This window comes from Ruditapes philippinarum, unplaced genomic scaffold, assembly GCF_026571515.1.
Source record: "Ruditapes philippinarum isolate M1 unplaced genomic scaffold, ASM2657151v2 ctg6473_1_1_1_1, whole genome shotgun sequence".
Lineage (NCBI taxonomy): Eukaryota > Metazoa > Mollusca > Bivalvia > Venerida > Veneridae > Ruditapes > Ruditapes philippinarum.
The window spans coordinates 53551-67706 of NW_026856655.1; the positions used below are offsets into that span (position 1 = coordinate 53551).

The following is a 14156-nucleotide window of genomic DNA, read 5'->3' on the forward strand; positions in this document are numbered from 1 at the left end:
TATGTATATAGAGTCGTCACCATGAATGAAGAATCGTTACAAAGTATAAAGAGTCGTTACCATGCATGTAGAGTTGTTACCATGTATGTAGAGTCGTCACAATGAATGTAGATTCGTCTCATTGTATGACGGGTCGTTACTCGTTACCATGTATGTATAGTCATCAGCATGTATGTAGAGTCGTTATAATGTATGTATAGTCGTTATAATGTATGTATAGTCGTGATAATGTATGTAGAGTCGTTATAATGTATGTATAGTCGTGATAATGTATGTATAGTAGTCACCATGTATGTAGAGTCGTTACCAAGTATGTAAAGTCGTCATCATGTATGTAGAGTCGTTACCAAGTATGTAAAGTCGTTATCATGTATGTAGAGTCGTTACCAAGTATGTAAAGTCGTTATCATGTATGTAGAGTCGTTACCAAGTATATAGAGTCGTTATCCTGTATATAGAGTCGTCACAATGTATGTAGAATTGTCACAATGTATGTTTAGTCGTTACCATGTATGCACAGTCGTCACCATGTATGTAGAGTCGTCAACATGTATGTTTAGTCGTAACCATGTATATAGAGTCGTTATCCTGTATATAGAGTCGTCACCATGTATGTAGAACTGTCACAATGTATGTTTAGTCGTTACCATATATGCACAGCCGTCACCATGTATGTAGAGTCGTCACCATGTATGTAGAGTCCTTACCATGTATGTAGAGTCGTCATCATGTATGTTGAGTCGTCACAATGTATGTTTAGTCGTCATCAAATATGTACAGTCGTCATCATGTATGTAGAGTCGTCAACATGTATGTATAGTCGTAACCATGTATATAGAGTCGTTATCCTGTATATAGAGTCGTCACCATGTATGTAGAACTGTCACAATGTATGTTTAGTCGTTACCATATATGCACAGCCGTCACCATGTATGTAGAGTCGTCACCATGTATGTAGAGTCCTTACCATGTATGTAGAGTCGTCATCATGTATGTTGAGTCGTCACAATGTATGTTTAGTCGTCATCAAATATGTACAGTCGTCATCATGTATGTACAGTCGTCACCATGTATGTTCAGTTGTCACCATGTGTGTAGAGTCGTCAACATGTATGTATAGTCGTTACCATGTATATAGAGTCGTCAACATGTATGAATAGTCGTAACCATGTATGTACAGTCGTCACCATGTATGTAGAGTCGTCAACATGTATGTATAGTCGTTACCATGTATGTACAGTCGTTAACATGTATGTATAGTCGTTACCATGTATGTACAGTCGTCACCATGTATGTACAGTCGTTACCATGTATGTACAGTCGTCACCATGTATGTATAGTCGTTACCATGTATGTACAGTCGTCAACATGTATGAATAGTCGTAACCATGTATGTACAGTCGTCACCATGTATGTACAGTCGTCAACATGTATGTATAGTCGTTACCATGAATGTACAGTCGTAAACATGTATGTATATTCGTAACCATGTATGTACAGTCGTCACCATGTATGTAGAGTTGTCACAATGTATGTGTAATCGTTATTATGTATGTACAGTCGTTATTATATATGAAGAGTCGTCAAGATGTATGTTTAGTCGTTATTATGTATGTACAGTCGTCACCATGTATGTAGAGTCGTCAACATGTATGTATAGTCGTTAATATGTATTTACAGTCGTTACCATGTATGTACAGTCGTTACCGTGTATGTAGAGTCGTCACCATGTATGTATAGTCGTCAACATGTATGTATAGTCGTTACCATGAATATACAGTCGTAAACATATATGTATATTCGTTACCATGTATGTACAGTCGTCGCCATGTATGTAGAGTTGTCACAATGTATGTATAGTCGTTATTATGTATGTACAGTTGTTATCATATATGAAGAGTCGTCAAGATGTATGTTTAGTCGTTATTATGTATGTACAGTCGTCACAATGTATGTAGAGTCGTGAACATGTATGTATAGTCGTTGCCATGTATTCACAGTCGTTATTATGTTTGTACAGTCGTTACCGTGTATGTAGAGTCGTCACCATGTATGTGTAGTCGTTACCATGTATGTACCGTCGTTACCATGTACCGGTATGTAGAGTCGTCACCATGTTTGTAGAGTTGTTGCCATGTATGTTCAGTCGTTACCACATATGTAGAGTCGTCACAATTTATATAGAGTCGTCACCATGTATGTAGAGTCGTTATCATGTATATAGAGTCGTTATGATGCGGTTATATGTCGCAGCTGTGCCGTTAAATGTCGCAATATTTTTCCTTCTAAACACTTCCGTTAAATGTCGCAATATATACGTTTTTGTTAATTAACTCGTATTATAACAAGATAAATCATATGTAAGCAATTTGTTTTGACACTCACTGTTGATTTTATAGACGTTGGGTAATTAAAAGGCTGATACACTGCTTGGTTTGCATTACTATTGTTTTAAATAAACCAATACAAGACTTATCTGCGCAAATTAGCCTTCTGATCAATTACAATAATAAAATGGCATATTTTAAAGTATGTCCTGTAATAAAAGGGAGAACAACTCTTTGTCCCTTCCTCGTAAGAGAAGGGCGAAATCATGTGATGTGTGAATGTTATCGCACGGTCACTTTCCTTACATATCCTCGATGCATGTATGTAACTGAATGGTCAGAAACCACTAATAAAATGACAACCTTTTCAAAGGAGGTTTGGTACAGAACCGTCTGGTGCATCTTAAAAGACTGTTGAAATTAGGACTTTGTTACCTCTGTTAAGTAGTTTTAAAAGCCTAAGTTAAGGACTTTTTTCAATGTCTAAAAACTATTTAGGACTTTGTATGTCCGAATTGAAAGTTTTAAAAACTTATTAGCAGAAATAAAATTCTTATTTGGTCTTGGCATAAAAAGGTAAATTAGGGTTTTAGAAGTTCAAATTTGGTTTTTATCTATATTTAATGTTTTGAAGTTGCTCCTAATTAATATTATATTTCTAAACTTCTAATAATGCTTTTATTTCTTTTAAGAAGGCTTTTAAAAATTCTTATAGTTAAAAAAGTTGTTATTAGGTTTATTTCTCCTACTTAAGAGTAAAAATTCTATTCCAATTATAATATTTTTTTATCTCTAATATTTAGGAGAATGAAAATCCAACACGCCAGTGAAAACGTTTGAGATTTTCGACCATGCGACCATATACATGCATCGAGGACATATTGTAAGGAAAGTGACCGTGCGACCACATACACGCGTCACAGGATTTCCCTTCTCATACGAGAAAGGGACAAATAGTTGCCCGCCTTTTAAATAAAAGGCAGACTTTAAATTTATGCCATTGCCTTATTGATATTGATAAGGCGGCTTATTTTAGCATAATGTGTTTTTAAAGTAAGTCAGCCATAAGTACAGAGCTGGTTCAGTCTGCAAGGCTGTGAAGCCTGGAATATATGCTTGTAAGAGAATGGCCGATACAAATTCTAAAAAAAATCTGAACTTACATTGAATATTTCTAGAAAAAAACTTCTCGGAGTGTTGGATCCATTATCAAGCTGATGTCGTAGCTCGAATCCCGACATCTGGGTTGCTAAATGAAAAACGTATATAAATGTGTTTTATCATTGACAGGCTCTTTGGCATGAATTGCGGTCGTCAATTTATAATATCAACTAAGATGACTTAAATTTCAACCAATTAATTCGACATCACAGCAAATCATTTTCTTTATAGATTGCTAGTCCCCAGATTACTCTTATCACTTTAATATTGTCATAATACGAGTTATTTAACATTAATTTAGATATTGCGACATTTAACGGTAGTGTTGTGACATTTAACGGTAAGGGAAAATGGTTCGACATTTAACGTCATCATCGCGACATTTAACGGCAAAATATTTTGCGACATTTAGCGGTGGTTGCGACATTTAAAGCGGCAGTAGGGCGACATTTAAAAGCAAGTGCGACACTTAGCGACTTTGCGAAATTAGCAGCGCCACAATCATAATCAACCCTAAGAGAAAGTTTGAAATTTAGATAGCACAAGTACTAAATGACCAATATTATTAAATGTCAAATGGTGAGCAACGGAGGGTTTTTTATATTCAAACTTGAATTCGTCGCCGATGGCCCCAAAACATTGAAACCATTCCATTATTAGAATACTTTTATTTTGATAAAATAATATACATTTTTTTAAAGTATTGTTTTATCCTTCATCCAAATGTTTATGAAAAACTGTTCCGTAAACCTGCAAATATAATGAATAAACCGTATGTTATAACTAAGAATCCAATATAATTATGCCTGTAATCCATGGTAATCACCACCAACTTCCTCCACTATGATGTCTTCATCTTTCAAAAATAGATTATATATTAACCTTTTTCTCAAATAAGCCAACATCATGTATGTATAGTAAGTAACTGGGAGCATTTGACCACTAAATGTTTAACTGGGAGCATTATTCCACTAAATGTCTAACTGTGAGCATTATTTCACTAAATGTCTAACTGGGAGCATTATTTCACTAAATGTCTAACTGGGAGCATTATTTCACTAAATGTCTTACTGGGAGCATTATTTCACTAAATCTCTTAATATATCTGTATTTCTGCAGATGGGCTTAAACACCAAAGAAAATGTAAAATTCTTTGCAATCCATGTGGTACGGTACACGATTGGCACAACTTATGACACCAGTTATTAAAACAATGTTTTTTATCTCCCTTATTAACGGAGCAAATATTATATCTCACTATTTTTGCATTATATTTTTGTTGATTGCAGCGCATTGTTAGTGTCTTGGAGTAGATTAAGTCCCTTTATTTATTCGCTTGGCAATATTTCACCAACTTAAACAATTTTTAATAATAAAAATAACCACAAAATTATCATGAAGACGTGCTGCTTTAAAAAAGCTTACACTGATTACAGTAATAAAAGTTTATGTTTTTTTAATGTAATTTTTTTCTTTCAAATTCGTTCTTCTAAATAACCACTGAACGAGGTCTGTGATTCGACATCATCTGACGACCGACTTGTACAGCCTTCTATGGTCACCACATCTCCAACCTTCAGTATGAGGTATACCGAGTTCGAAGCCCCGTAACTTCCGTTGTCCGCACCATTGGACCCGTCCTGTGGATCAACAAAAGCTCTCACCTTACCGGTTCCGTTCAGATAAATAGAACATCCGGCAGCGTCTGTACTTGAGGACCTCTTTTTCATGATGTGTAAGGAAAAGTAGTAGAGCCCGTTAACTGGGCATGTGAACGTGCCTGTCGATGTATCAAACCCGTTACCTTCGTTTGTAATGATCTCCGTGAAAGTCATGGAGTTTGCACTAGTACCCTTCGCAGGTGTAGAGACGGTGAATGCCACGACCTCCTCTGAAACATAAACAAACTATTTGTAAAGTTCTAGTTACAGTTATTTGTTCCCGGTCTTATTTTCTGACTTATTTCCCGGAATAAACTATTATTTTTTAAATTTATTATTTCTATAAAAAACAACTGATTGCCATCAAAATCCAATAGGCGGCGAGTGGTTAAGGTGGTTGACTTCAAACCAGTTATACCGGTGCCTCATTTTTTTGTGGTACCCATATTCCCAAGGTATAAGTTTTTGAAAAAATAAAAATGGAAATAAGGGCCTTTAAGCACTTCGGCGAGGCAATGGATAATCAAAACCCGCATTTTCGAATAGCGGAGTCAATTCAAGAAAGTCTTCTCATGTCTGGTAAGTAAACATTAATCTAAAATTGTTCTTAAAGTTTTCAACAAAGGAAGTATGTGTACGATTTATTCCATATTGATCATGTTTTATTCATAGAATTGTACTGAATTGAATTGTTTAAACAAAGGACGGTGTTCATCAAGTATGCTATATGTTATCATTCACATGACAATGTTAATAGTTAAAGGCCCATTATGCCCTAGAAATGCTACCATTTTTAAATTTCAAATATTGTTTATTTTTTGGTATCTTGATACAGTTTTCAAAAGTATACTTATTTGCTGTATACAGTTTTGTTGGCAATTGGTATAATTATAGTGAATTAGTATTTTGTATGGAAGTCAAAATATTTCTTTGTTTACATTTTGCTACCTGTATGACAGATAAAATGAAATTATATATTTCAGTCTTTCATAGGATAAGAGATATTTTATATGAATTTTATTTATAAAAATGTTATTTTTCTCCATAAATTAAAAAAAAAATCTAGACATCGCTCCATTAAATAAGGCGAAGCATCTACAAAATGATATTTTAGAGTTTTAAGGCTATAAAGAAATTCTAGCATTGCAAATATTAAATTACTTACAACATAACAAGAAATCACTATTAAGATTTCTTTAAACATTTATGTTATACTGACCTTTCTTAGGTTCTGATTTATCTTTCATCTTTTCTTCTAGCTCGATCTTAGAATTTGCCAAGTCTTTGAGCATTACTGACGTCACATTTTTCTGTCTCGCAATCTCTTCCGCGTTCTCTTGTTTGAATTTCTCCAACTCTACAGCAAGCAATTTAACGCGCTCCTCTTTTTCCTTTTCCCCCTTTGCCTTTACTTCATTAATAAAATCCTCGAATTTCTGAACTTTGTCCTCCAGTCTTAATTGTTTCATTAACATTTTCTCGTCATAGTCAAATTTCGATAAACATTTCGGCTCTCCGGGCTCTACAAGATTTCCGTTGACGACGGTCAGGCACAGTATCACGACGGAGAAATATTTTGACAACATATTTCGCGTGTTACACCAGTGGCCGTATGTTAGTAAATATTCAGTCGTTACAAAGCGTTTTCTTTAAAGTTATACATGTGTCTTATCTATTGCAGTTCTTCTTCTCATAGATTTGCACGTACATTTTGATTAGATATCATTATATTTGAGAAGCTGTTTTCCTACGCATATTATGGGCTGTTCATAGTTATTACTAAATATCATTAGTTTGTCCCTCCGTTCGCTCCTTCCTTCCTTCCTTCCTTCCTGACTTCCTTCCTTCCTGGCTTCCTTCCTTCCTTCTTTTTTTCCTTCTTTCTTTACTTTCTTTCTACCTTCCTTCATTCATATACTCACTCACTCACTCACTCACTCACTCACTCACTCACTCACTCACTCACTCACTCACTCACTCACTCACTCACTCACTCACTCACTCACTCACTCACTCACTCACTCACTCACTCACTCCCTCACTCACTCACTCACTCACTCACTCACTCACTCACTCACTCACTCACTCACCCACTCACACACTCACTCACTCACTCACTCACTCACTCATGATCATTTATTGTTTCTTTCATTCAAGTTAAGTTTTAGATGTATTATTTATAAATGAAATGCGCAATTTTGTCTCAGATAGGAAGACCCGAGTAGTTTTGATATCATAAAACGTAAATATTTAGTTATGCTTATCTAGTAAGCAAATTAAGAACTAAATAAGGATTAAGGTCATTTCCTAGTTGACCAAATGCTTTTGGTGTTACAACTTATAGATTTAATTTGGACATTATTTGGAAAAGTGAACTTGTCTGTAATGATTATGGTAGGTTTGTTACAGAATTTATAATTACTTCTATAGTGATAAGTATCAGGAATAACAACAAACCACGAAATTATTATAATTGGGATGTTGCTGGCAAGTATGAAATTCATGCTCAGATATTACATATACTGGTTGGGGACCACCAAAACCGGACAACCACCAAACCCGGACAGCCCCGAAAATGCTTAATTTAGTATTTTCTTTGTTCAGTGGTTGTCAGTCACTTTTTTATCAACATTAAGTGCATGTTTCCTTTAAAATTAAGTAAATGAATTTATTTCAACCTCCGTAAATGGTAATATTTTAATGTCTATTTCAAGAATGTTAACGTTGAAATTCGGGGGTCAAGAAATCAATGCCTGACCTCATATACCAGCTATAATCATTTGCAGAGTAAACAATAGAATATCCAAAACTTCAGCATTTGTTGCTGATATATTGTATATCGTGTAACAAATCAAAAATCAAAACACCCATGCTTTTATCTGAATTAAATCACATCATGTACATATCTGTCCGGACACATGGTACTGTAGTGTAGACAATTTAGGTAATTTTGATACCCTCCTTGTCGAGCCTCATATATAAGTGTCAATACAATCAGAAATAAACAAACTAGTTTATTAGTTAGGAGAAGAACCTAGCTGAACTGTGTCAATTTTTTGGTCTCTAGGTTAAAAAATATGAAATCTGGACGGAAAAATGTTTCAAAAGTGTCCGGTTGATGGTCTCCGACCAGTATTTATACAGCAAGTAGAAAAATGTCCTGAACAAAATGTTTTTACTTAATACTTAATACAATTCATTTAAAATGTTCATACTTAATCACAAATCACATTTTTTTCCAAGCAATATTTATTTAAAAATATATATCCAAATGATACATTAATATTATTGTTGTTATCAATATTTCAAATACACATGAAAAAATGTGCCTATTTTAGAACAATGTACTTTGGAATTATATTTCTATTTTTCACCAGCCCTCCGTAGGAATATCTCAGTTTCATTCTCATATTCGAAAATTTATTTTTATCTCTGCCATAATTTTATCTCTAAATATCCATGACCCTGAGAAAAACTATATTGGCAGCAAAGTTATTTATATCTAAAAAATTGGCAGAATTAAATTTGTTTATCTTTAAATTTCGTATGGTTAAACATTGTTTATTCAGATATACACGGTGTATTATAAGAATCTTACATCGGCTGCCGGTACAGACCGGAATATCTAGCTCGATGGTGACTGTTTACAGCGGTAACGAGGCTCTGCCGAGTTTCCGCTAAACAGTTACCCGAGAGCTAGATATTCCCGTCTGTACCAACAGCCGGTGTTTGATTCTTTTTCTTGCATAGTACATGTCAAATATTTTCGGAGCAGAAATTATGAAAACTGATATTCTCATTACGCACCTTTTTCAAACAGTAGCGTATGAACATACAACTTCATTCATAACGGAAAAATGACGTCATCCTATGAACGCGATTCATTCATAAAAGGCGCGCGTCAATGACGTCATTTAAAGCACGCGACTTGTCTTACATGGGGGATGTAAGACATAGAGGATATTTGTTTAGTTCAGTGTAAGATCGGAATATATTTCACCGAGTGGGCACCAAAAGGTATATGTCACGAGTGGCGCAGCCACGAGTGAAATATAAACTTTTGGTGTTCACAAGGTGAAATATATTTCGATCTTACACTAAACTAAGCAAATTTTCTTTTTATTACATGCAAAGAAACGTTTTAAAAAGACATTAAACCTAATACTGAATGAAAAGCGCGCCAAATAATAATACAACGTGACGTCATTTACGACGTCACGTCATTAAGTTGGTACCCAGTACTGTGCACGCTGGTATTTCACTGAAACAACGTAAGGGGCTTAAATTCAAAACAGTGAAATTATCAAAGTGGTAATTTCACTGTTTCAAACAGTGAAATTACCAATTTTATATCACTGATATATTTCTATAAACCACCGAAAAGCATGTAATAAAGAGTTTTCTAGCACCGGTGTAAACTGTAGATAATCCTGTCTGAGATGCAAGAAAGCTGGTTATGTAATATCAAACAATCCGCCAAATGCGGTGATACAGTTTGACGTTGTCCGTCCGTCCATCCGTCCGATGTCCGTCCATTACACTTAACTGGAACTTCATAGAACTCTTTTTGCAGAATTTTAGAGATATCTTTGTCAGGGGAATAACAAGCATTGAATGTTTCATTTTAAAACTTCGCAGACAGTTACACCTCATGATAGAGGAAAATCCAGAACAAAAGAACAGTAAAATAAAGAAAATAAGAATCCCTAAAGAAAGCCCAATACGACGAAATTGAAAATGTTGCAGGCTCGGTTTGATTGAGCCTGTTCATGGACGGTACTGTCACGTGCAAACTACGTCCACGTCCTCTAGCACCAGCTTAAGCAGAATTCAACATTTAACATGAATTGGTACAATTTTGAATTTTGAACCATCTGCAGATGTGTTCATATATACATGTATGGCGGTTATCATGGAACCTTCAATGTGACAATAAGTCACATGATAAAGTAATCGTTTAGAAATATAGAATTTTAGTTTCCAAAATATCGTATTTTAATGAGAGGGTAAATAAACGCTTAAAGGTATTAGATGTATAATTTGCACTTATTCAAATGGCATTTAAAACTTTATATTATTAAACTTTTCTTTATTCTGGGCATAAATACTTAAAATAAAATTATAAAAGTTTACTACAGGTACAAATATACCTTGTTTAAAAAAATTGAAAGATCATTTTTGTATCGGTTTTATACAACAACAACAATTGTGTTTTGATCATCTATAGAAAAGTTTCACTTATTTCATATTTTCCTTACTTGAAAAGTGATAATAAAGAACTATAATCTTTAAATAACTACAATTAAAACAATGTATATTGTATATGAAAAGTTTTTTTTATTGAGACATTGTTAAATGTAATCGGGGCATAAACATATTTTTAATAATGAATATTTAGAAACTATTCTTAACATTTGTGCAAAATAAAAAGAAAATTGCTGATTTTAAATTATAATCCTTTTAATTGGTTATGCTATCTTATTTCACAGTGAAAATTATACATAAAACTTCAAATATTTATAAATATGAATTTAAGATATAAATTAAGAAAGAAAATCATGATCTGATTAAACAAAAAGAAGAAAAAAGACAAAAATTGGAAAAGAAATATTGCCTATTTTGTGGTTTAAATCCACGCCCTATCGAAACTCTGTCTCCTCACTGAAAATTACTCTTCAGAAAGGAAATACTGCATAAGGCATCTAAAACATTAAATGTTCATTAAAATATCTTACTTTCTGGGTTGTTTATTTTTCTAAATATTGTTTCATTTCTTGCATTAGTATAAAAAGTTTTAACAAAATGTGTTGCCAATATACAGACCACAATTTGTTTAAAACAAAACTCTCACAAACTAATGATCTACAATACCACTGGCAAATCTGTTGTAATTTGTAACTGCATTGTTGACTCTATCTTTAACCCGTTTAACCGAGGTCTCCTGGTGATTCAGTGATGAGTTAGGTTCCTTTTCTGCATCTTTAACTAACTTGTTGGCCATTTCAGTACGAACTGCAATGCTCCTGTTTTGTGCAATCATTCGGTTTCGGAAATCATCAATGTCGTTATCGAATGATTCCTTGACTTTTGATTTATCTAAGTTTATTGTTTCAGTTATTTTGTTTGCATCGTTATCAACCACTTTGGCAAGCTTCTGCACTGTTTCGTTTAATGTATTTTCGGCATTCGTTACTTCGTTATTTAGCACTTCCGCTAGCCTCCACATTGTTTCATTCAACACTTTTTTTTCTGCTTACGTTACTGATTCTTGTAACATTATAGTAATGTTCCGTTGTCTTATTTCCTCTTCTGTACTTCTTTTCCTATATTCATTGAGTTCATTGTGTTGCTCGTTGTGCTTGCTCTGATACCAAAGTGTTCTTCATTTGTTTGATTTTATCTTCAAATTTTCTAATCTTGTCTTCAAATCTCAGTTGTTTTAGAAGCATCTTTTCATCACAGTCAAATCGTGAATTACACTTAGTTTCGACCTCAATACCACTCACTACTGTAAATAAACACAAAAAAGCACAAAAGTAGTATACCATTATGTTAAATAATTATGTCTAAAGCGTACCTACGTATTTAAAATAATTTTCTACAAAGACACGTATAGGTTCTTTCGATGTTAGACATGTAATAAATAAGCTATTCAGCTATTTTCACTGGAAAAATGTGAGTTTGAAGCTGCACGCCTCCAGATGAGCCAAAATAGTTCAGGAAAATCAAAGATAGAAATATGCACTTAACTTTTAAGAAAGGGAAAAACATTCAAGATACATGTTATGTGCGGTTTAACACTGATTTTGCAGTATTTTATCACCATATTTCTTCTGCGTTACTAACACAGTAAGGGCAGTTTTTGCATATGTTGACCACTTTTTGGTAATTGTCGTGGATTATAAGTGCCGATTGCTAACATTCCGTAAGAAGTGAGTATCTTTTTTCGTAAATTTGGACTTACGCACAATATAACATAACGTGTGTTACTTTTCAATAAACAGAACGTACCGAAATTTGACGACACTAAAATTTTACGGTATCCGACTCTTCAATAGGAGGTGTAAAAGCGCTCCCAGATGTAATCTGTCGTCTGACAAAATGGGAAAGAAAATGCATGAAAAGTAGTCAGTTTTCATACTTGTCCAACATTATATAAGATCAGTTTTTTGTTCCTCGCAGACTTGATAACAAAAAGGAGTAAAACTAATCGTATTGCTTAACACTTTTTGGAAGAACTATCGGAAAATTCCTTTGCGTACAATACAGTGGAATACTATTTTGATCAGTTTTTTTGTTGTTGTTTTTTCCGGTTATTTTCAAATTCTAGTCAGTCTAGAAAAAAGCATTGTTTATCTATCTTTTTCGAAACATTTGTAAATGGAACCGGCATGTAGGAAATGCACATGCAAATAGCAAGATAAGAGCACAAATCGTGACTTATCATCAAAAGAACCTACTACTCTCAAGGTTTTAGGTTTTTCAAATTCTGGAATATCTAGATAGTATATATTATTCTCCTTTCTTTAATATGAAAGTTAAATGGACAGTTTGTATTAAATGTTTATTCGGAGTTCTTGGTGAGTGGATCGGTATACAATTAGCACATTTTAAATAAGTATTATAAATATTAATAAAAAATTTGAATAAAATGTGTCCTTTGGAAATTCTTATAAAATATTTCTTTGGAAAATGTTGATATCTTAAGAACAAAACATTATTCATCGTATTAATGTTCATGCTAAAACATTTAGAACCCTATAAACATATTTTATTTGAAAAAAAAAAGAACTTAACAGAATATCGAATTGATACATTTCCATCCTTATTAATATGAAATTAGGCAAAGCCTATGAACGGGGAAACCGGTTAAAAGATCGTTCATTTTTCCGCTTGTCTTTTTTGTATTTCATGCATCGCATCCGTTTTCACTCGGAACACTCGACGATTATTATTAATCCGAAAAGTTGCACTTGTTACTTTTTCGGAATACCTTGCCTATTACGATTGGGTTATATTGAAAACGGCGGCGCCCAACTTAAACTGACACTGCAAATTTCATTAATAGATATTGATAGATAGAAATCTATATATACTTTTATTGTTTTTTAATTTGATTTACTTTTAAATATACCTGGCTACCAAAAAATCTTCGATGGCGGACACAAGCTTTGAAACTGATATACCTGTTGACTGTATTTATGTAATTCCCCAATTATCAAACTTGAAGGAGTACCTTATTGTGTATCTAATAGTTTTATAATCATTAAAAATGTCGGTCTTCTAATGTGTATTAAAATAATTTGATTATTTTTCCTATTGCAGAATCTTATTCATTCCTTTTCCGGACGAAGAAAATGGTTTCTACATGGGCATGGATGTTTGTTATTGGCTGTTATAACACCAGTATCTAGTGTTGTGATCATGGATCTAGCTGTCATTCTCAGAGGAGGGGCAAATTTAACAAGCCTAGAACTGACTAAGAATTACTTATCCATAGTTTTATTTACAAGTATATCAACTAATCCTGAAAGGTAACAAAATTATCTAGCGCAAAACACGTACACCAAAAGACGATGGAAGGGATTCCATTATTGTAATAATCCAAAGGAGTGCCAAGTGTGTAGGTTTCGATCGATGTAGCACAAAATGTAGACTCACTACCGGTTGCAATGTGTAAAGATTCTGTGATGAGGCTATTGCCACAAAGCAATCCCAAAGGAACTAATGGACCCAAATCACACCGATTTTCTCGGCGAATATATGTCTCGAAAGGTCTTTTCTTTGTGTGGCATGTAAATGGTTACGACAAGTTAAAGTTATATGGATTCTGCATCCACGGAGCAACAACTCGCCCGCATTAATATTGCCTTGACACATTAAACTAATTAGGCGTTTTACAGAACTGTATATCCACGTTCTTAGTTGATTTCAAGTTCATGTGCATGTATGTTTTGAATATAACTGACGGATTAAGAAACGCTATATTTTCTTAAACTTTTAACAA

General features: G+C 33.8%; 1 protein-coding gene across 1 annotated transcript; it reads right to left on the reverse strand.

The window, feature by feature from the left end:
- Positions 1 to 4478: 4478 nt before the first annotated feature.
- Positions 4479 to 6784, reverse strand: LOC132747221 (complement C1q subcomponent subunit C-like). Its single transcript, XM_060736551.1, has 2 exons — positions 6369 to 6784; positions 4479 to 5379 (listed from the first exon to the last, which is right to left on the reverse strand). The coding sequence occupies exons 1-2, from the start codon at positions 6733 to 6735 to the stop codon at positions 4964 to 4966; spliced, it is 783 nt and encodes a 260-aa protein (XP_060592534.1). The 5' UTR covers positions 6736 to 6784; the 3' UTR covers positions 4479 to 4963.
- Positions 6785 to 14156: the final 7372 nt, after the last annotated feature.

Bases quoted from the DNA above. Each gene is read 5' to 3' on its own strand.
- LOC132747221 (XM_060736551.1), bottom strand. From the start codon at position 6,735: ATGTTGTCAAAATATTTCTCCGTCGTGATACTGTGCCTGACCGTCGTC. The intron at 5,380-6,368 runs GTCAGTATAACA...TTTATGTTTCAG, and splicing joins TAAATCAGAACCTAAGAAAG to AGGAGGTCGTGGCATTCACC.